Source organism: Arthrobotrys flagrans (genome assembly GCF_004000055.1).
Source record: "Arthrobotrys flagrans strain CBS H-5679 chromosome Unknown unitig_0, whole genome shotgun sequence".
NCBI classification, from domain to species: Eukaryota; Fungi; Ascomycota; class Orbiliomycetes; order Orbiliales; family Orbiliaceae; genus Arthrobotrys; species Arthrobotrys flagrans.
Genome location: NW_027137550.1, coordinates 5265053 through 5287618, shown reverse-complemented (window position 1 = coordinate 5287618; position 22566 = coordinate 5265053). Strand labels below are relative to the sequence as shown.

The 22566-nt window shown below is 46.6% G+C and overlaps 5 protein-coding genes across 5 annotated transcripts; 4 read left to right on the top strand and 1 right to left on the bottom strand.

The window, feature by feature from the left end:
• Positions 1-447: 447 nt before the first annotated feature.
• On the top strand, positions 448-5026 carry DFL_004572 (uncharacterized protein; the record flags this gene model as incomplete). Its single annotated transcript, XM_067633688.1, has 4 exons — positions 448-645; positions 715-3669; positions 3743-4364; positions 4440-5026. 4 exons carry the CDS (start codon positions 448-450, stop codon positions 5024-5026), a joined length of 4362 nt encoding a protein of 1453 aa, XP_067491832.1.
• Positions 5027-7308: 2282 nt separating this feature from the next.
• DFL_004571 (uncharacterized protein) lies at positions 7309-8295 on the top strand (the record flags this gene model as incomplete). Its single annotated transcript, XM_067633687.1, has 1 exon — positions 7309-8295. One exon carries the CDS (start codon positions 7309-7311, stop codon positions 8293-8295), a length of 987 nt encoding a protein of 328 aa, XP_067491831.1.
• A 933-nt stretch (positions 8296-9228) lies between these two features.
• On the bottom strand, positions 9229-11773 carry DFL_004570 (uncharacterized protein; the record flags this gene model as incomplete). The annotated part of the gene is made up of 3 exons (XM_067633686.1): positions 9229-10137; positions 10206-11493; positions 11580-11773. The coding sequence occupies 3 exons, from the start codon at positions 11771-11773 to the stop codon at positions 9229-9231; spliced, it is 2391 nt and encodes a 796-aa protein (XP_067491830.1).
• Positions 11774-12237: 464 nt separating this feature from the next.
• DFL_004569 (uncharacterized protein) lies at positions 12238-13337 on the top strand (the record flags this gene model as incomplete). The annotated part of the gene is made up of 7 exons (XM_067633684.1): positions 12238-12282; positions 12359-12383; positions 12479-12687; positions 12819-12894; positions 12969-12982; positions 13192-13214; positions 13289-13337. The coding sequence occupies 7 exons, from the start codon at positions 12238-12240 to the stop codon at positions 13335-13337; spliced, it is 441 nt and encodes a 146-aa protein (XP_067491829.1).
• A 3847-nt stretch (positions 13338-17184) lies between these two features.
• Positions 17185-21875, top strand: DFL_004568 (uncharacterized protein; the record flags this gene model as incomplete). Its single annotated transcript, XM_067633683.1, has 5 exons — positions 17185-17208; positions 17265-18103; positions 18173-18839; positions 18902-20765; positions 20833-21875. 5 exons carry the CDS (start codon positions 17185-17187, stop codon positions 21873-21875), a joined length of 4437 nt encoding a protein of 1478 aa, XP_067491828.1.
• Between the last annotated feature and the right edge of the window lie 691 nt (positions 21876-22566).

Below are 22566 nucleotides of genomic sequence, written 5' to 3'. Positions count from 1 at the left end.
GATTCAATGTGTTGACTTAGTCATGATGTGTTGTCAGTCGCTTATATATCCTCTTTCAGACTAGCGTAGCTAGAACGCCTTGTAAACAAAACAACAACAAAGCGCGTCTTCCCAGCGCAGAACAGGCCAAATGTGTTGACAGGAGCGACTTTCACCCCAAGATCATCCCACCTCTCCATCATCAGTCTTGTGCTTCATCACACATACCTCTTTTATCTTCTAGTGCATTTTGCCACTACGAGAAGATATCGGAAGACTTCAACGATACCCCGCCCGACGGTGACTAATCACTTTTGTTTCCTCTGGGGCCGATATAAACACCATCTTGTCCCCTGCAATGTTAGCTTGAAGACACCAACCTATACATGCTACTTACACCTAATACCAACTTTTATATTCCTACGAAAGAGATTCAGAACCATACACGACCTATTCAATTAGTCAATCATGTCTGGGCCCGCAGCCCGTAAACGGGGCTCCCGAAAGTCAATTGCCTTTGTGCCGTCTTCATCGTTGTCGAAACCTGCCACCGAGGATAACAAGGAGAATGGTGGAAGTAGAGCTGGCGCATCTAAGAAGTCGCGTTCCAAGTCGCTAGGGCCCGGTGAGCTCCAGAGCGCAGTTAATGAACAGAAACAAGAGAAGGTACCGCTTTCAATTCTTGCAACATAACTCTACGAAAGTGGGATATAACTAAATTTATTATGATAATAGGTCATAAAATCGATTCTCCAACCGCCAATCCCCATCTCGCCGCTGCAGCAGATTCCGTCTTTCAACAGCAAAAGTAGCAAGCTTAAGGCGCTTGCGCCACCGATAATGGTTCCATTGAAGACGGAAAAAGAGCAACAACAGGCACGGCAGCAGCGAGAGGCACAGCGGTCTGCCGCTCTAAGCCATAGGGAAAATCGACGGAAGTCGCTTGGTGGTCGTCGTGTGAGCTTTAACCCGGAGGTTACAATGCATGTTTTGGAGGAGATGAGGGTTTCGAATACACCTCCGTCAAATGAAAGCAATAACACCAAGACACCTGCTACGAACCCCAGGGCGGCAGCAGCCGCCACGCCTACTCCTGCAAACGACGATGCTGCTGCCTCCTCTGAGGCTGAGTCTAGCGATACGGAACATCCTTCCACCCCGGAGAAACAGGTGGAACACGAGGTTCCAGAACCAGAATCTGCGAGATTGGAGCATAAGAAGGAAAACAGGAAGCCAATGACTCCGATGGCTAGGTTCGACCAGACAGAAGATTTCACAGGGTCGCCTACACCAAGCTCTGTTTTTTCGTCCCCAGCGATGACGGATGATGCAGAGAGTGTATTGGCGCCCGAAGATAGCTCTGATGAAGACGATACTGGTTTAATTTCTGTTGTCTCGCCTTCTGTTACTGCGAGAACAGATGCGTCAGACGACGACGACGACGAAGACGATAGCGAAGGGATGGATATTGTCGATGAAAACGAAGTTACTGCGACTTTTACACCTTGGATCGCCCGGGAACACAACCACCCACGTCTCAGTCACCCAGAAACCAACTTTACATCCGCACCACCCCGACCACAGGATTCGAACCCTGAAATGCCATTTTCGGGACGACGTCATGGTCATCCAAGACTTAGTCATCCTGAGACTGGCTTCTCATCCGCTCCTCGCGCTGCAGAGCTTATGCGCCAGGACGAGGATGGCGATGAAGCTACGATGGAAATTACAAGAGTCGTTGGGCGAGGAGTCCTTACCAGTCCATCTCCGGCCAGAGGTGCTCATGATGTGGATGAGGATATGACGATGGAATTCACGCAAGCGATTGGACCGGGAATTCTGTCGAATCGAAGATTGTCAACTGTTAGTGAGGCTACTGATGATGATGGGGAGATGACAATGGAGATCACAAGGGCTATCGGGCCTGGATTGCTGTCAGCCAGGACACAATCGATCACACAATCAATTGCATACCCGAAACTCCCACGCTTTAGCCCCGATCAAGATGAGGATGATCAGACGATGGAACTTACAAGGGCTATTGGGGGGATCAAATCTGTTGTTTCTCCTAGTCAGGATGACGATGACGATGACGAGGAGATGAGTATGGAGTTGACGAATGTGATTGGAGGAGTCCTCGCCAGTCGACGCCAGTCAGAACCAGAAGACGAAAACACTACTAGAAGTATGGATATGGATATGACTGTTGCGATTGGGGGGATTATTGAACAGGCAAGGCTCGAGCCGACCACGACCATCCCTGAAGCCGAAGAACCAACAAGCCCAACGGCGGATTTGGCGGCTGTTACGATGCATGTTAACCCTTCTTTGTCAGCTCTTGTAGCAGAGGCGAGGGCTAGATCCGCAAGTGTTACTAGCACTCCACCTGCTGCGGAAACACCAAAGAGGGGACGGCCGAGAGGTTCTGCGACGCCTCAAAAGGATAAGGAGGCCACACCGAAGTCTTTGGGAAGATCTTTGAGGTCTAGGACTACGACTCCACGGGATGAACCTACCGCCGAACCTGAGCCGGTCGCTCCAGTTGAGGTTGAAGCTGAGGTTTCGACTGCAAAGCCAGCTTCAAGGGCCCCCAAGGCCGTCAATTCAACGAAGAAAGCTACTCCCAAGTCTACACCAAAGACTACTACCACGACCACCCCTAAGATCACACCAAAGACTGCAACCCCGAGGCGCAGTCTTAGAACCCCGCAGCAAGGCACTCCAACTCCCAAAGCTACCACCCTCGCCGGCACCGGCAAGGTCGCTGTTCTCGATCATGGCCTCTCTGCCAAGCGACGCCTTGCCGGTGTCATTTCACCTGGTATTCACCTCACCAACATGAACATGAATGCCCAGTCCCCAAGTACTCGAGGACCTACTGGTGTCGGCATCTCCAAGCCCGGGATGGGATCACCGTCAGTACGAAAGATTCTGAGTGCAAGAAAACCAATCGCTGCCTCAGAAGTCGAACCGTTCTCACCTGGCGTACGACCACTTTCTCAACTTCTTAAAGATTTGAAGGACGAGAAGAAGGAAGGTGCCGCTGCTGCTATGTTTGAAAGTCCCGAGGGTGTTAAGGGTGCCAAAGGGATTAAAGGGATGTTGGAAAGAATGACGCCCAAGAAAGGGATTGAGGCGATTTCTACTGGATCGGTGGGGCGGCCTAAGCGGTCGTTTGACTCCGTGAAGGGTGATTTAATGGCTGCTGCTGCGGAGGCCTCTAGTTTAGAGGCCGGCCCGTCGGGGAGCCCGGCCAGGAAGAAGAGAAGGAGTTTGGAAGAGCAACCTGCTCCTGTCCCTGCTACTACCCCCGCTGCCGAGAAACCTTCGGTTAGATTCGAAGTACAGGAAGTGCCGAAGGAGAAGAAGAAGGATGGAGATGTATTTGGACCTTCTAAGGCCGTTATCACCCCCGCCAAGGCTGCGCCACCTCCTCGGATTGATAACGAACCTGCGATGGACGTTGATAATAAGGAAGAAGTTGAGGCCGAGGTGCCGAAGATGCCTATGAAGGAGTTTCTTTCCTTGATTGGGATTTCATTCTTGGATGGAATTACATCTACGAAACATCGAAGGCAGACTGGGGCGATTTTGGGACTGGGAGTTGAGATGAACGATGAGGAAGTTTCAATTGGAGATCAAATCAATGGCCAGTTGACCATTAGGCCCTTTTTGGAGCTTTACGAGCATGTGAGTTTTATTTCTCTATTTCTATCTATTATGATGAGGTGAAGGGTGGTTGCTAATATTACGGTGGTGATAGTTGCAACGAGAACTTAAACGCTCTAATAAAGAAGGGAAAGAAATGTTCAAGCAGATTGAAAAGATGGTACTTGAAGAGAACCCACGGTTGTTCAGAGAGTACCTGTTGGCTCCACCTGATGTGCGGGCGGTGATGGATTTACAGTTCAAGAATATTAAGAGTAGTTCGAGGTTGGAGGCTAGGGGGGATTGGTATACCTGGCGTCAGGGATTACAGGAGACTATTAAAGCCAAGGCGGTTGAGAATTTGGAAGCGTTGAAGGTTGATGAAGGGTGTTTGAAGAAGTGGAGAGAAATTGTGGATAAGTTGGGACCTGGGTTAGAGGAGAAGAAGAATGAATTGGAAGAGAAGGTTGAGGTTTTGAAGATTAGGAAGGAGGAGATTGAAGGGTGTGATCCTAAGGAGCTTGAGGAGAAGAGAGAAGCCTTGAAGAATGCGAAGAAGAGGTTGGAAGAGAAAAAGAAGGAGTTGGAGAGGTTGAACGGGGTTGCGGAGGAGCTTGAAGGGGATGTTAGGGGAAGGGAGGAAAGGAGAGAGAGGTGTTTGAGTGCTATTGAGAGTGCGGAGAAGGTTGCAGAGGCGAATAAGGGGTATACGGAAGAAGAGGTTGTTGGCAGTATCGGTAAGTTTTAAGTTTTTTTTTAACACTATGGGTAGTATATGTGGAGGGACTTTTGCTAATATATGGCGGTGTTAGATCGTGTTCGTCAACTTGAAGAGAAGACTGGCTGGATGCTGAAGAAAGCTGAAGGCCCTTGTTTCCTTGAGATGGTTTACAAGAAGGTTTTGGGTGTTAGATTCGACGCCCAGCGACCGGACAACAAGGAGTCTCCTATGGAGCTGACGTTGTTGAATACGACAACTCCGACTGCGCAGCAAAAGTTTTTCATCGGAGCCATTCGAACGTCAGCTCAGGAGGCAGGGTTCAAAAAGTTTAAAGATATGTTGAAGCATATATCCGAACGATGGGATAGAGCTTCTGCCCTATTGGAAGAGATGGGAAAAGTTGCGGGACCCTATCCTAACAATGTTAGTTTTGAGAACGGAGGGATGGTGTTTACGGCTGATATGTTGGTTATGGAGAGGAAAGCGAAGGTTAGAGTGAGGTTTTTGGTTAGTGGGGAGGATATTATGAAGGAAGTTGGGATCAGAGCAGAGGCTGTTTATGGGGAGGGGATGGGTGGATGGAAGTTGGACGAGTATTTGGAGAGGGTTGTTGGTGGGGAGGGGTGGGGGTGGCGAGAGGCGATGGGGAGTTTGAGGAAGCAGTTGAGTGGGAAGTGATCGTTTACCTCCCTTCTATCACTTTTACTGATGCTTTCAGCGGGGTTCTTTTTGAGCATTGGTTTTTTTTAACGATGCATGATATTCTGTTTTTTTCCGTCGTTTTTTAAATCGTTTTTGCGAGCTTTGGTATTGATTATGATAAGGCGAATGGAAGGGTTTGGTTCTCTTTTTTCTATTTTTTTAAATTTTATTTTATATATTATTATCGTAAAGAAAAAGCGATATACATTTATACCTCGAATCTAGGAGCTCGAGGCGGAATACATTTAGTCGTTTGATGGCTTTTCATCGAGGCGTGCATGCATGTCTTTTTTGTTATCACGAGATATATTCGACCCTATTCCTTTACATTGTTGCACTATACACCTTATACATATTACGTACGATGGATATGACGTATCTGAACCTAAAGATATATTTATATCGCCAAAGCTATCGGGCCAAGCTTGTAATTATAAGCATGTCCCGTGTGTGTTGGCTGCGATGTTAGCTAGGTAGACTGTTGAACACGCAGTCTGAAGAAGATCGTGATGATTGGGATATCCGCGGCTGGCTAGCTAAGCCCGTTGTTTTTTGGTGGTTGTCTCATCTCATAGGCTGGGTTTAGCAATTGGGCAGCTGTGCGCGATTCGGAGCCTTAACAAGCGTGAGTTGGATTGGAAGGGGCAACTGGCCGTGTAGCGAGTATTTGCGCCGCGGAGGGTACGTAAGTTCGTCTTTCAAAGTTTGTAAATTTACCTTATTCTTGTCAACAAAAATCAATTTTAAACGAGGATACGTTTCATAGAATTGAGTATGAAGTGAGTGTTTGAGATGGTTTTTTTTTATGGAATGCTGCCTCATTTCTCTCAATGCGTAGCCCAAAAGTGCACGGAATGTGTTTTAGGATTACGTTCGTCTCTGCCGCTCGGTAATGGGGTATTCCGTCGGCCCTGAGTACATATATTCTGTTTTTAAGTATTTCATGCATGGTCAGAGCAAAAAACAGCCTTGTGGAGGAGAGGAGAAGGTATCATTTCATCTCATACCACTCTCACACTGACCCCTGGAGAAAGGCCGAGGAAGTTATACTCAGAACGGAGAGAATTTGCGGTTCGGTCTTACCTTTCGAATGATTGCATGGTCGTGACATGGGTAGGTGCCTAAGTCGACCTCGCGAGCTTTATCTAAGCTTACCTAGCTGTAGACTTCGTTTTTTTCTCACCCGTGCGAGAGTACAGCTGCACTAGTGCCTTTTTAACTTTCGAGCATGGGTGGTTTTGAAGCTCGTAATGGGTGATTACCCGTCTCTCTCTTGTCGACTCGTATCGTCGTCCATGTCAGAGTGCATACATACATATATACATAATACATACATACTTATGTAGATGCATGATTGGGAGCCGAGAATCTAATCAGCCGCATATCTGGGCATCTTATCTCCACTTCTCTGTCGGGTTGGAAGAAAAAAAAGTGACAAATAGTAAGCATGCCAAGGGAGGACTTGTGGGTAGACGTATGTATGATCCTGCGAAGATCTTTTCCTTTCCTTCCATGGCATGGGTCTATCTGCTTACCTACTCAACTACCGTGGTAGTTAATGTGGTGGTGGTGGCTCAGCCCCGATCGAGTACGTTACCTTTGTACCTTTCCCCCGGGGGCAAAGCCGTGGTGCAGCGCATTTGCAACTATTATTAGCAGAACCTTCTTCCGTTTCTCTCGTCTTGGCCCTCGCTCGTCTGCCCTGCCCTACTCGTCACAGTGGAACAATGTGACGGGTACTTCCTGAGACTGTGCAGTTTCGGTGGCGGGGAATGTTCCGTCTACAAAATCTATTTATTTTTTCTCTGTTCTTGTTTTCCGTTGGAAGTGGAAGTGAGGCTGACAGAGAAAAGAAGAGAGCAGAGCAGGCCCTTGCAATTGAACTACAGGCTCTGCTAGGTATGTAGACCGGGGATGTTAGTAGATTGACAGGGTTGAGATCTCTAACTGACACGCCGGCTGTGCGAGCTGAATTGAATCTGGTGTGTCGAAAGGTTTATATAAGCTGATGGTCCACACTGTCTGCTCCTGCATGAAATTGTTTTTCTCTCTCGTTCCATTTTTTTTACATTATCGGTTCAATACACTATACTCGTGAAGGTATTGAAGTATCTACTTGATCAAGTACAAGCCTTTGTAGATACGGTTTTTTCTGAGGTTGTAAACAGATCGTGTGTGTGAAACACCGCTTCCCAACCTCCTCCTCCTCCTCCTACCCCCTCCACCATTGCCATCTCCGCATCATAAGATCAAGAAAAATGGGCAGAGCTTCCCGCGCCGCCTGCGTCACCCTACCATTGCTGGCAACCGCCGCCACAGCCGTCCTAATCGTAATCTCCACGTTCATCGGGCAAACAAACGTCGACAACAACTGGCTCAACTCCCTCTACTTCCTCCGCCTTGACACCCGCTACATCAATGCCCCTCAAGAACTAGCCGACGTCCCCGGCACCAACTTTGATAACTTCGTGCTTGACAAAATCGGCATCGACCTTTCGATCCAAAACACCGCCAACTTGGTCGGTGTAGCCGATTTCTACCAAGCCGGTTTGTTCAGCTACTGCTCCGGAACATTTGATAATGCTACAAACGAATGGAATGTCAGGAATTGCTCCTCCCCTTCCAGTTCCTTCTATTTCAATATCATAGACATCATCAACTCCGAAGCCAATACTGGCAAAAATCTTACTTTCCCGAATCAAGTCAATGATTTCTTCAAGGCTGTTAGAGCCCTAACCCGCGCTCAATACATTTGCTTCCTATTCGGAATCGGAGCAACAGGAATAGAATTCATCCTTGGATTCTTCGGATTCCTAAGCCGTTGGGGTTCCTGCGTCACCACCTTCGCCGCCGTATTCGCCTTCTGGGCCCTCCTCGCAGCATCGGTAATCAACGTCGCCCTCTACGTCGCCCTCTCCAAAACCTTCGATGCAACGTTCGACACCTTCGGTGTCAGTGGGACAATAAACAGAAAGGTTTATACTCTAATGTTTATCGGTGTTGCTGTTTCCTTCGGTGCAATGTTGTTTTGGACGTTGTCGACCTGCTGTTGCAGCGGGAGGAGGGATAAGATTATCAGGGGTGAGAACGCTAGGGGTGGAATTCCGGTTAAGGGGTATGAAAGAGTCACGTCGCCGTATGTTGGTGGTGGTGGACCGGCTCCTCCACCGCCGCATCAGCAGTATGGACAGACTTATGGGAAGAGCGAGGGGCCTTACGAGCCTTTGAGGCATACGCAGGTTTGAATCACTACCACGGGTTCTCTTGATAGAGTTTTTTTTTATAGAGAAGACGGTAGAAAATGAAGGGGGGGATAGGTATAATGGTAATCATAATATACCATGCATGATGGGAGGATGAGGGTTTTATTTTTTCTTACAATCACTTGGATACTTATTAGCTTTCGGGGGGATACTTGGTTGGTGGTTTCTTTTATACATGGCGTTAAAGGCGTCTTCTGTATCTTTTCATTGTTCTTTCCTTATTGATGACGAAACAAAAATTCCAACTGTTATGAACTCTCTTTATATACCCCGTCTTTCCAATTGTCTTTTCTCGTATTTAAATTTTTGGTACATTAGGATTTTTATATCAAGAAGTCTTATGGTGCACAATTTCTGAAATTTATAAAGTCCCGAAGGATCATTCCTCTCCTTCTGTCTTGATCTGTAGAAAACCGTGGCGGTAAATGGGTTCGAGACGATGATGAAGTAAAAGTGAAGTGAAGATTTGGCCGTCGGTTCTAATTTATATACAAATGCCACGTTCCCCAGCCAGCAGCAAAATTGCTAACATCATGCTCGCTATGCCTTTCGCCATGCTTTTTGACATATCCCCAACATGTGGCATCAGCCGTGCGGGAAGTTTAAAAAAGAGTCGTATACACAAAAAAAAGAAAGAAAAAAAAAGAAAGAAAGAGGGCATAAAAACTCCTCATCCAACAACGTTAACCCAACGGTTTTCCAGCTTTTTTGGGATATGATACAGCGGAAAGTATATACATACATACATATTAAAAAGAGAGAGAGGGAAAAATGGCTATATACTATGTAGCATAGTCATGCATCTAATCGTATCAGTATTTTCTTTTAAAAAACCATGTCAAATATTCTTCAACGATACAAGGAAATATACTTCCCTTCCTCTGTTATCTCATAAACCAATACGAGATAATTCCTCTACGACTTCTCCTTAGCAGCCAACTCCTTCTCGTGCGCCGCAATCAACTCCCTCTGATGCTGCGGCAAAGCAGGACTATACTTCAAAAACTCCATCGTAAACTCCCCTTTCCCCTGCGTAGCAGCCCTAAGCACGCTCGAAAACCCAAACATACTATGCAACCCGGCTTCCGCATACATTGTAAAATCGTCAACTCCAATTTCAGTATCCTCGATCATTGCATTACGTTTATTCATCAATCCAACAATAGCACCTTGAAACTCCGCGGGTGCTGAAATGGCAACACGCATGATCGGTTCCAAGACGATGGCTTGGGCGTCTTTGAATGCTTTTCGCATGGCCTGTTGGGTTGCTATTTTGAATGCCATTTCTGAGGAGTCAACGACGTGGGTTGCACCGTCGTTTACCGTCATTTTGACGCCTAGGACTTTGTGACCTAACAATGGTCCTTTATCGCAGCTAGCTTTGAATCCCTTTTCACAAGCAAAGATGAATTTCTCATCAATAGCTCCGCCGAACACTGCATTTTCAAAGATATTCTCCTCGAGGTTACCAGTCGGCTCGATGAATCCAGCGACTCTGGCGAAATCTCCAGCACCGCCGGATTGCTTCTTAAGCGTGTGGTCGAAGGAAACCTTCTGGGTGACTGTTTCTCGATAGGCGACCTTGGGTTGACCGGTTACGCAGTCGACTTTGTATTCTCTTCGCATTCTTTCGACGTAGATTTCGAGGTGGAGCTCTCCCATGCCTGAGATGATTGTTTCTTGGGTTTCTGGGTCTTGGGTTACCCGGAAGGTTGGGTCTTCGCGTTGGAAACGGGAGATGGCTTTGGAGAAGTTGGCGGTTTGGTTATTGGATTTGGGGTGTATGGCTAGGGAGATGACGGGTTCGGGGACGTGCATTGATTGCTATAAAAAGGATGTTGATATTGGTTAGTTGGGCGTTTCAAGGTATATGATAAGGGAAGGGTACTAACAAGAGTATAAGATTGTTGTCCATCCGAGAAGGTATCACCGGAAGCGCACTCTACACCGAACACCGCACAAATCTCTCCAGCTCCAATACTCTCCACATCCTCCATCTCATCAGAATGCATTCTCACCAACCTAGGAACTTTAACTTTTTTTCCAGTTCTGATGTTAAACACAAATCCACCTTTCTTGAGTGTTCCTTGGTACACTCTGATGTAGGTCAACTGTCCGAAGTTACTTTCTTCGAGCTTGAAGGCAAGTCCGATGAATGGTGCTTGAGCGTGTGGGATCAATGCTACGGGCATTTCCTTGCGTTTTCGGTCCAAGGCGGTGTTTTTGACTTCGGCGGGTTGGGGGAGGTAGTTGATGACGCCGTCAAGCATGGGTTGGACGCCCTTATCTGCTAACGCTGAACCCATGAATACAGGTGTAAACTTCAATGCCAATGTAGAACGTCGAATGGCGGCTTGGATCTGCTCGTTCGTAGGGATCTGTTCCTCCAGCCATATTTCCGCAATTTCATCATCCACATCAGCCAAAGCAGCTATCAAAGCCGATTTCTTTTCCTTTGCTAGTTCCTTGCAGTGTTCTGGAATATCATCGGTTTCTTTGATGATATTTCCTCTATGACCTTCGAAGTAGATAGCCTTCATCCTGACCAAGTCGATGACACCTCTAAGTTGATCTTCGGTTCCAATGGGGATTTGTACTGCCGCCGCGGGAATTTTGAGCTTTTGGTTCATTTGTTCGATGACTTTGAATGGATTTGCACCCATCCTGTCGAGTTTATTAATAAACGAGATTCTTGGAACGTTGTACCGGCGCATTTGTCGGTCAACGGTAATAGTCTGCGATTGTACTCCTCCAACAGCACAAAGAATCATAACCGCCCCATCCAAAACCCTCAAAGCCCTTTCCACCTCTACCGTAAAATCAATATGTCCAGGCGTATCGATCAAATTAATATGATACTTTTGATCAACCCCCTTATCATCCTTCTTTGTCCAACTACAGAACGTAGCGGCGGATTTGATGGTGATACCTTTTTCTCGCTCGAGGTCCATGGAGTCCATTTTAGCACCGACGGAGTCTTTACCGCGGACTTCGTGGATCGAGTGGATTCGTCCGGTGTAATAGAGGACTCGCTCGGTACAGGTGGTTTTGCCGGAGTCGATGTGGGCGGCTATACCGATGTTTCGGAGGTGGGAGAGACGGGAGAGCTCGGTGGGTTCCAGACGGGTTAGGATGCCGTCTGTGGTCAGGTTATCGGCGCCTTGGGCTGCGTCGGCTAGGCTGTATATTCACGTTTTATCGAATTAGTAAAATAATTCAACTAAAACAGATAAACTGATCCATTGGATAGAGATAGTAGATCATACAGAGAAGCCGCAGCAGCGCTTTGATATCTAACACCATGTGTACACCTCGGAGCGAGTAATATAGGAGCTAAAGCCGATGTTCGGGATGTTGTCGCTCGAGGAACCAGTGTTCGAAGAGGTGTGGGACGTGCAACAGCGGACAATGAAGCGAAGGAACGGCATTGTCGCCGTATTATGTGAGATCGAGCTCTCATTTTGTATAATTTGAGAGATGACAGCAGGGTGTGGAAGCTGCCAATTGGGTGACGTCCGGGTGGAAGATGAGGATGTTGAGGTTGGAGTTTCCGTTTTTTTCGTGAAGGGTTTTTTTATTAGGTGAAGCGAGTGAGGCTTGTGCGGCGATAATGATGATGCGGCATTCACGATTTTACGACAACTTAAACAGGCCTAGGGAAAATTTTATAATCCAATAGCAACTTATAATTATTTATCAAATTTAATCGTCTCTATGTATCTTTCGGTATTAAACTTGAAGTTTTTTTGGTAGAAGTCATGGTGATATAAAATCGCATCGAATGCGGCGCGCGGTGGGGCCAAACAGAAAAAAAAAAGAGCTTGTCGTCGCAAAACATCCCACCAAAACTTAGCCCCGCCATCCCTCATCTCCCCAAGCTTCATCACCACCCACGATATCACAACCGCAGAAACAATATTAACCATGTCGTCCGTATTTAACGCCGAAACGGCAGAAAACTCCGAGGATGTAAGCTTCCTATCATATCGTCTCTACAGCTTTGCTACTTGTAAAGGTCATCAACTAACAGTTGTCAAAATCCCAGATCGAGAAGCAGTTCGCCGTCAAAGGTACCTACCATATCATATAAATGCAACCCAATAATGTGCAGCGACTGCCAAAGAATATCTTAAATAACTCCATATTCGATATAACTCGCACACAGCCGTCATGTACATGCAAACCCACTGGGAACTCCTAACCCGATGCCGTGGCACCGATCTAAAACTCACCAAAATCGACGACGAAATCTACGAACACTTCAAGGAGACGTTTCCGGAAATCGATGTTTCGAAGAAGTTGGATGAAGATGCGATGAAAAGCAAAGATGGGAAGGAGAGGTGGAGGAATTTCATTAACGGTTATGAGAATAAGGTATTTCGAAAGCCTTTTACTTGCGATGAGCGAATATAGATTTCCGGAGTTTGGACGGGATTTGGGCTTTGCTCGTTTCGCTGTTGGTTCAGTGGCGATGTCGAGACTAATATTGTTGGTGGGGGGTTTAGGTTAAGGATTTCAATTTCGGGACTATGTTGAGGACGGACCCAGGGGCTGAGTATGACCAAGATACAACAATATTCTGTAAGTCTTCGCCTTCCGAATACGTTGTCAATGTAGTTTTGAATTAAGAGGTTAATGATTCTTGGACGTCACAGCCGTTAGAATGCAGGTAAGGACAGCCCTTCCTCTTCCCACCAACTTGAAAATTCTGTCTCGTGACGGTAAATGGCGGCGGTGAAACGGCAACGTCTGTTCATTGAAACAGACTTGAGACATTCTTTGTGCAAAACCATGCCCTTCCCACTATTTTCTGGCTTCCCATTTTATTTTATCCTATTTTATTTGTTTGTTTCTTACTGACGGGAAATGTGTCTTTAGTTTTATGCCATCGAGATCGCAAGGTATGTTGGCATTCTTGTAAATTTATGGCTGTTGTACACAATCCGTGCTAATGTAGCTTTCGTGGCGGTGTTAGGAATAAGTTGGGGTTGAACGATTGGATATATAACCAAACACATCCATAGGAAAAGAATGCTTAGAGGTGTTTGGATGTGTGTACTAAGTTACATGTTAGGGGCCTTGGGAGACATACAGGCGGCAGACGATACTAGATACCATTATTTATTTTTATTTTTACTTTATTTCCCTCGTATATGCGTATTCATCTGCACACGTCACAGGCCTCCGTAGTATCCTTTTGCGGGTATGATTCTACCCCTCTAGTATGCTATGTTTTTTCTTTTTTTGTTCTCAGTCTCTCTCGAGCTGCTGGTCGCTAGCTCTCTAGCCTAGAAATCTCGCTAGTAATTGCCCCTCAGGATAGTGTAAGATTCGCTCTCAAATAAAAACTGGTGTACAATTGGCACTTCAGCGGAAGCCCTTTGACTTGCTTGTGAAACTGGGCATATAGCCTCGAATCCGACATGTCTGTAGTACTAGTGTTCAGGAACAAATTCGTATAATGAATAGTAGTAATAAGAATTATAATAAACATGCATGTGGTAGGCACTTATTTACAAACGAGTGTAGAATAGTTAAACCGAATTGATAGACTGCAATCGAGCGATCGTGAATTCGAATTCGGATGGGGTATAAACGAAACCTAGACCTCCAAAAACTCTTCAAAGTACTAGACCAATACTGGACTCCCAACACCTCCACCATGCAATGAATTTGATGTAAGCCGCATATACTAGCTAATCATACCACTCAAAATCCGGATGAGAAGGAGGCGGTGAGTCGAAAAACCCGGCTACACTTAGCGCCGGTACCGCGGGTGGTACCGGCCTTGTAGGCGGCCCCAAGTCCCCCATTTCTGCATACGGGTCAGGTGGAAGCTCTGGGTTATATATCTCTTCGCCGTCGGCCCCGAACATAGGAGGCGCCTGCTGTTGATTTAACTGATTGACTTGAGCGGGCGATAGGACCCCGGAGTCCTGGCGTGGGGGGTCTTGACCCGGCCTTGACCCAGCCGTATAATCCACACTGAATGTGATTCTTTGCCCGGGAGTTTGCGCACGAGGAGGGTCGACCCGCCATCGCCAATTCCGGTTGACCTCTGTTACCCGAAAATGAGGGGGTATATTGTCAATCGCCCGCGCAAAGGCATATATATCCTGACCAGCGTATTCGGGCCCCGGGACTACGTTCTCGTCTAACACCGCAGTACAGGTGCAACCTAATCATGGGATTCCAAGATGGTTAGGATTGGAAAATTCTGTTAATATATTAATGAATTTAACATGCACTGGTGCCGCGCATTCATGATATAATTCAAGCTCATGATTCAGACTAATCATCACAGCTAAGGAACGGATAAATCTCACCGTATAGAAAAACACATTTGGCCGCTTGGGTAGGGTGACGACATGAATATGATTCACCGCCCCGTGGACGGTTATAGTACTGCACATTAGAATCTCCATCAGCTGCTTCAGTAAAAGGTATGATACGACCCTGTGTGTTGCACATGCAACCCTTTTTGCATTTGGACTGAGCCTGCCATATGGATCCAAGCATTTTCTTTTGGAGGGGTTCTGTCATCTGCTCGCCTATGTGCATAGGCTTCCTTATTTGCGTTAATACCCTTTGCCATTCCGTCTGACTTATACCCCAAGCACCTATATCAAGCGGACGTGGGTTTTGAGCCATGTTTCTGGTCATCTGGAGGGCCACAGTTTTGGGTTTGCATATAATCTCCATCCCCCCACTCTTATAGAAAAGCGAAGCAGGTACGTCAACCCGTTTGTGGGATTGGGGCTCTTTGGTGTTGGTTGTATTGACAAGGGTGGTGTTTTGTAGACGTCCAAGATGTGTAGGAATCCCTGATGGGCCTACGGTAGCTGTTGTAGTTTCACTGGCATTTGCCGTAGTTAGGGTTGCATCGATTATAGCATTGGCAGAAGTCATCGGCGGAAGCGAAGTTTTGTTTGCAACGCCGCAGATTTCAACGCTGCCAGCAGAACAGATAGAAGGGATAGCGGTGTTATATATAGACAGTCCTGAGCTTGTAAGCTGAGAAGTGGTAGTCCCCGGGGGTTTGGGATGAGGGATGCTCAGGACTGCAGGGACAAAGACGATAATGAGATACAAAGATTGTGTTGAGAGATATTGGGACATTCTGTTGAAAGGAATATATAATTATCCATTCGGCGGGTAGCTATAGGGAGAATGTAAGAATCGGGTATCGTGGGCTAAAATCTCTCTAGCCTCGAAAATATCTCCTGCGGCAATCGGCAAGGGCCTTAGGTTTAGAAAGCGGAGGAGTAAAAGAGAATAGGAACGAAAGAAAGAGAAAGGGAATAGACACGAAAGAAAAGAGAACGGGAATGAGAACGATAAAGGTAGATGTGTGTAAATATATATATGTGGGAGATATCCATGGCATCCACAGCAGTATTCTGGCCCTGTCTGCTCCTGAAGTACATCTATTCAGCTGGGTATCCAACCAAATAACGTGAGATTGGTAACATACAGTTTCTAGATTTCAATTGATCGAATGCTGAGACCAGCTTAGACTCTTCCGAGCGGTAACGTGTTGTAGTCGTATCTTGTGTGAGGAATTAATACGTACGGCGTATGGCACATTCACAGTTGGTGGTCGGCCGTACAATATGAACACCACTATGTACATACACTCTCGACGAGAGACTTTTTTCCATTCTTTGCATACTGTTTTCCTAGCTGTGCCTCTAATATTAGCCCAACCGGGGGCGGAGTATCGCAGAATCTTGCTGTTGTGTTGAAGTGTGTTGTATTTTGCAGTCCGGCCTCGAAGACTAAACGGAACCAGCCACGCCAGATTGAGCCTCGAAGTTCTCAACTCTTGTGCCTCATATGATTTCGCATCGCCAGCGATATAACCTAGTTAACCTGTTGCCTCTGTTTATGCTTCCCACCCTAAGATTGCTGGTTTAAATCATTCATGTTTATTATATTTTTTGTGTCGACGTCGACAGCTTGCAAACAATATAATTAAGACTAAGCTGTGCACAGTATGTCCCAAGTGCTAATATATAATCCGGAGTACATCTAGGTACTTACTTGTTACGGCAGCGCCATCATCAGAGTTTCGAGCCGTAGTACTTGCTATACAGGATTTCGGACCGATCTACGGGCCGAATTACAGGTAGTAGTTTTGTGTGGTAACTACTTAGTAGCTAGTATAGATAGGTACGGTGGCACTGGCACGTAGGCTATAAAGGCTGGTGCGTACTGGTCTACTAGTTAGCCTGCCTGCCTATTCAAAGACAACCTCTACCAGTAGTTCACAAGCTACCTACTTCAGTGTTTAGGTAGCCGGTAGCAAGTGTGGTGATGCCGCGGTGCCACTTTCAGAGTGTGTTGAGCAGGTGGTGTGTGTTGCCTACAACACATATTCTGCCACACACAACACGCCAACACAAGTGATTGAAGAAGAGAATTTCCAACTTCGACTTGAAGACCTCAACCGCCCAAGCCTGAAACTGGAGGCTATATATTGGAACTTCCCAGTAATCATGGAATGTCTGGTCTCTTTTCAATCTCTAAATTTTTCTCACGATCTTTCTCCATGCATCTTACATATTACACCTTATCGTCTCATATGCCCATTAATTCGTTCATTCATCCATCCATTAAATTACGATCCAACATTGCATTACACTACTAACAGAGCCAACCACTCCCCTAACATCCTCCCTTACTACTAAGTGCTTGATAGTTATTATTGAATATAAACTTACCAACAAGCTCACCTGCGCTAAGAGCACTGGTGTCCCTCCGAGTTATATATATCCTTACGAAGACAAGAGGCTAACCGCCATATTCACAAGGGTCTAACTCCCACGAACCCCCTGTTGACAAGCTCGATGGTTGTGACAGGGGGGTAGAATGGCTCGAAAGAGAGCAAGTGGGGTGTGAGGAGAAATCGGACCGAAATATCAACCTAGCCCTTAATTCCGATCCAACAGCTTCAGATTCAGATTCAGATTCAGACGACAGTTACCAAATCCAACTTTTCTGATTCTGACACTTCGAGTAACATTTCAAGGGACATTTCTACGCCGCTTTCCTCTCATCGCCCATTGGAACCAACACTGGACCTCCTTCTGCCATGTAGTCCTTTAAGTGGCACGGATCTAGATGGCATCCACAGCAAGTCTGGCAACAAGACGACACCATGGTGCTCCTCTCCCACTACCTCCGTTGCCTCTTCATCCTCATACCTAGATGTGGATACACTAGTTGAGGACGCCCTCATAGAAAAATACGAATACGAGGAGAATGATACCGAATCTAATCCACTACTCCCTTCAAAAACCAAGGATATCCTGCACTCCTTTCCGCCGGCGCCTGCATTGTGCCCGTCATACACATATTCCGAAGACCTAGAAGAAGAGCAAGGGATGCGTAGATATGCTACTTGGGCGTCCTATTTTGGATTCACACGCCGTGGTCATGCGTTATGTCTCATTTTCGGCCTTACTTCGGCTTTAGTGTCTGCTGCGGTATTCCCACTTTCGTCCATCCTACTCGGGAATGTGTTCGCTGAGTTTGCGCTCTATGGGCGAGGGGAGGTGACTGCAGCGAATTTATTGCCGAGGATTTCGGAGTGGATCAAATATTATGTGTTTCTAGCTGGGGGAGGATGGCTAGCCTACGGTGCGTTTTATTGTTCGTGGATGTGGTTCGGAGAATTGCAAGCGGAGAGTGCGAGAACAGAAATATATCAGGCGTTAATGGCGAAAGAACTGGAATGGTTTGATAATACGGAGCATGAGATTTTAAAAGTTGCGAACCGGTGCCATACGTAAGTTACCTTTTTATCCTCTAGTGTCTTGAGAGAAGAAACACGGACTAATTTGAGGTATTGGGATAGTCAAATTACCGAGTTTCAACTTGCGGCTTCGCAGCCTTTGGGGCTATTACTCCAAGCCGTCATGTCCGCTGTTGCATGTCTTATCATAGCATTCTACTTTTCGTGGCATTTGACGTTGATATGCCTGGCCGGTATGCCGGTTGCCGCTCTCGCCGTCGCCTTCTTTGCAAATGGGATGGAACATGGCATTGGCCAACAGTCCCTGGCCCTCGGTTCTGCCGCTCAAAGCATTTCCCGTGCGGTAAAGGGTATCGACACTGTCAAGTATTTCAACGGCCAAGAAATGGAAATAAGCCTTTACAAAACCGCTGTTAAAGCTGCGGGGCTAGCATACAACAGAATCACCAAGTATGCTGCCTTCCAGAACGCCATATTGCGGTTCCTCACCCTTATGGTCTTTGTGCAAGGGTTTTGGTATGCTACGACTTTAGTGACAAGAGTAACATCGTTTAAGGAGTATTCTAGGTATATGACTGCTTTTTGGGCATGCCTTGTTGCGGGACAACAGATCGAAACCATATTCCCGTTAGTTATTGTCCTGGAGAAAGGGAAGTATGCGGCGTCGAATTTGCGAAGGTTGACGATGATGGATGTTGAGTTCGATTTGACGAGGAGAAGAGCTGGGGTTTCACCTAGAAAGTGTAATGGATTTATTGCTTTTCAAGATGTAAGTTACATAAGACCTTGATTTGTTTCTGGTAATTGAATGAAACTAATTTTCGAATATAGGTCAGATTTCATTACCCGTCTCGCAGAGACGTCGCTAGCCTTAATGGGTTGTCGATGTTCGTGAACGCGGGCGAGACTGTCTTCATAGTTGGGAAATCCGGCTGCGGCAAGAGTACTATTGCGAACCTCCTTCTCACCGTCTGGAAACATAACTTCGGTAGTATCCTCATTGACGAGAATCCTTTGGAGAAACTCGACCGCAAATGGATCCATGACAATGTAACTTATGTCCCCCAACGACCCGCTCTGTTCAACGAATCTATCTCTCGCAACATCCGCTTTGGAAAGGCAGATACAGACAACCTAACTCATAAGGATCTTTGGCGCGTCTGTGACGATGTATTCCTTAGCGAAGTTATCACCGGCCTTCCGCATGGTCTTCGCACTAAACTCGCACCAGGAGGCACGAACCTCTCCGGCGGGCAGAGGCAACGAGTTTCTCTTGCCCGTGCTCGACTCCGTGACACACCTATCATGATCTTAGATGAGCCCACGACGGGGCTTGATGAAGCTACTAAGGTACTCGTCATGAACACCCTTCGAGAGTGGCGTAAAGACAAGACTACGATCATTATCACGCATAATTTGTCTGATATCCGACCGAATGACTGGGTCTATGTCATGGATGCTGGGAAGGTCGTACAAGTGGGCGAAAGGAGAACCCTAGAGGCACTCTATCAAGGCCCCTTTGCAGATCTTCTAAAGAACGTGAAGCTTCCATACGAAGAATCTATCGCGCCGGAATCTTGCTATGAAGAGTCGCTGATTGACTACTACATGGACGACCCTGAAAAAGAGAGCCAATGTCCGAATAGAACCACGCTCCTACCATTCGTAGAGACCTCTATCAATGCATTCAGACAATCTCTCGTCCCAAGATCCCATAAATCCTTAAACCCATCCAGGGTAACCTTCCAGAATCACAGAGCGACCACAGTGGCCCCTACTATTCCCAGCCGTTCTCAAATCCTCAAGCGCGCAACAAGTCAATGTCGCAAACGGCCCCGACGAACCCGTCAAAGTATGGAAGAAATACCTCCAAAACCAGAATGCAAATCCATCATGACGAAAGGCCAACAGGGCCTTCGTCATATATTCTCCACGATTGGTCCTCACACGAATTGGTCTGATAAGCTCGGTATAGCCGTTGGTCTTTTATGCTGCATAATCTCCGCTGCCGCAACCCCGGCATTTTCCTTCGCGTTAGCCCGCCTGGTTTACATCTTCTTTACGGACCTTTCGGGCACGGGTACTAAGGCTGCGTTTTGGGCATGGGTGATCACCAGTATCGCCTTACTCGACTCCGTTACCTCCTCACTACAACTCTACCTTCTCGAAAACTCTGCTCAACACTGGATTGATTCCGTAAGAATCAGGGCCTACGGACTAGTTATGAGCCAAGCAAGGTCATGGTTCGACGTTGACAAAAACAAAATCAGCCGGATAGCTCAAGATCTCGAAGGAAACGCCGAGGAGATGAGGAACTTGCTGGGACGACAGCTAGGATTTGCAGTTGGTGCGTTAACGATATTAGGAATTGGAGTCGGATGGAGTTTTACGCAAGATGTGCAACTCACGGCTGTCGGACTTGTCGCTATACCTGTGTTATTACTCGTCTTGAGAGTATTTTCGTGTGTTACTGAACGGTGTGAGGAGAAATGCAATGGAGAGGCTGAGCAGCTAGCTATATTTTTGAGGGACGTGTTGGATAATCTGGTGGCTGTGAGGACTTTATCGTTGAAAGGGTACTTTGATCATAAACATCATCGGCTCTTGAGGAATAGTTTGAATGCGGGGAGGAAGCGCGCGGTGTGTATGGGACTAACAGTGGGACTGAGTGACACCGGAATATTTTTGGCAACTGGTAAGCCATATAACACCGGTTAAGGATTTGATGAATGCATTACTGACAATACTCTGACATTTTATAGCTTTATTATTCTGGTACGGTGCTCGTCTCATCGTAACGAACGGCCTAGCTCTCGAGAAAGCCCTCACAGTATTCTCCATGCTCTTCTTCAGTCTTTCCAATAGCGCGGCAACCTTGCGGATAATCCCCCAAGTTTCTGCCAGCAAAGACTGCGCAGGCCGGGTCCTTCGACTCCTCGAGTTAAAATCCATCAGCCATGAAAATCAAGGCTCTCGCAAAATAGATTTAGATGGTTCTTTGATTATTCGTGATGTCTCATTTTCGTATCCATCTAGGAGACGAGCGACGGTATTAAAGAATATTAACTTACAGATCAACCCTGGAGAGTTTATCGCTATCGTTGGTGGTTCGGGTTCAGGGAAGAGTACTCTGGTATCACTGATGGAAAGGTTATATTCTCCTAGTTCAGGTGAAGTTATCTTTTCCGGATACCAGTCTTCAGACCTAGACATCGGCCACTTGAGAAGACAAATAGCAATAGTTCCACAACATCCATACCTATTCCCAGCTTCCGTCCGAGAAAACATCTTGTATGGTTCAAACGAGCACTATAAACTCTCAGGAAGCATGCACGGCGAACGTAGCCCGCAAATCCAGCAAATAATCAATGCTGCGAACGCAGCCGGCCTGGGAGAATGGATAGATGGACTAAAACATGGATATGACACCTTACTCAACATGGGAGATGAAAGTTTATCAGGAGGACAATTACAAAAGATCGCGATTGCAAGAGCGTTAGTTCGGGATCCGAGGATATTGATATTAGATCAAGCGACAGCTGGGTTGGATGCTGCTAGTTCGGCTACCGTGTTAGATTCGGTGTGGAGTTTGAAGAATAAGGGGGTTAGTGGTGGATGGAGAGGGTGGGGGACTACGGTTATTATGGTGACGCATAAGACGGATATCATGAGGATGGCGGATAGGGTTGTGGTTTTGGAAGAGGGAAGGGTGGTTGATGAGGGGAATTTTACGGAGTTGATTACTAGGAGTGGGAGTTTTAGACGATTACTTAAAAAACAAGAGGAGGTGGATAATTTTGTGTAGTCATGGTGGCTCCATGCATAGTATGATATCAACTGTACTGGCTCTTTTTATTTATTTATACAGCTTTATGTTTCCGAGTTCGAAGTTCTGAGTGTCAATTCTAATTAATACTATACGTACATACGTGAATAACTGTAATTAAAAGTAGAGTAGTATATCCCTTCTCCTCCTTCAAAATCAGCACGCTTTCGTGAATGGTCATGTGTGCAAGCGACGACCTTCTCGAAGTCCGGCCCAGCCCTGAAGCTTCAAAAGAAACCCGCTAAACCATTTTTAGGGGATTTCCAAACTTAGAAGTACTACGTTGTCAACACATTCAAATCCCACGATAATCATGACGAAGCACACAGGATGGTATAAAAGTGCCGGCCAGCACTAGTCTTTTTTCTGAACTATATTGAAATCCGGCTTCACTTCTCGGGCCCTTTGGTAATTTCATCCTATCCATAGCCGTCCTGGCCGTTATTTTCTTGGGCCATGTTGGGGAGGCGTAGTCCTCTTGAGGGGACTGTGGAGGGCTTGACAACGGAGATACCGTTGGAGAGACGGGCGGCATTGAGAGATAGCGGTAGGTCACTTCGACCGGGGTAGTAACGAGATCCAATTGATTAACTACTTGGCTATCTCAAGCTCGGGAGAGAGTGTGGTTGATGGATGGATGTTTTTTTTCTCTCTCTCTGTTTGACGGCGG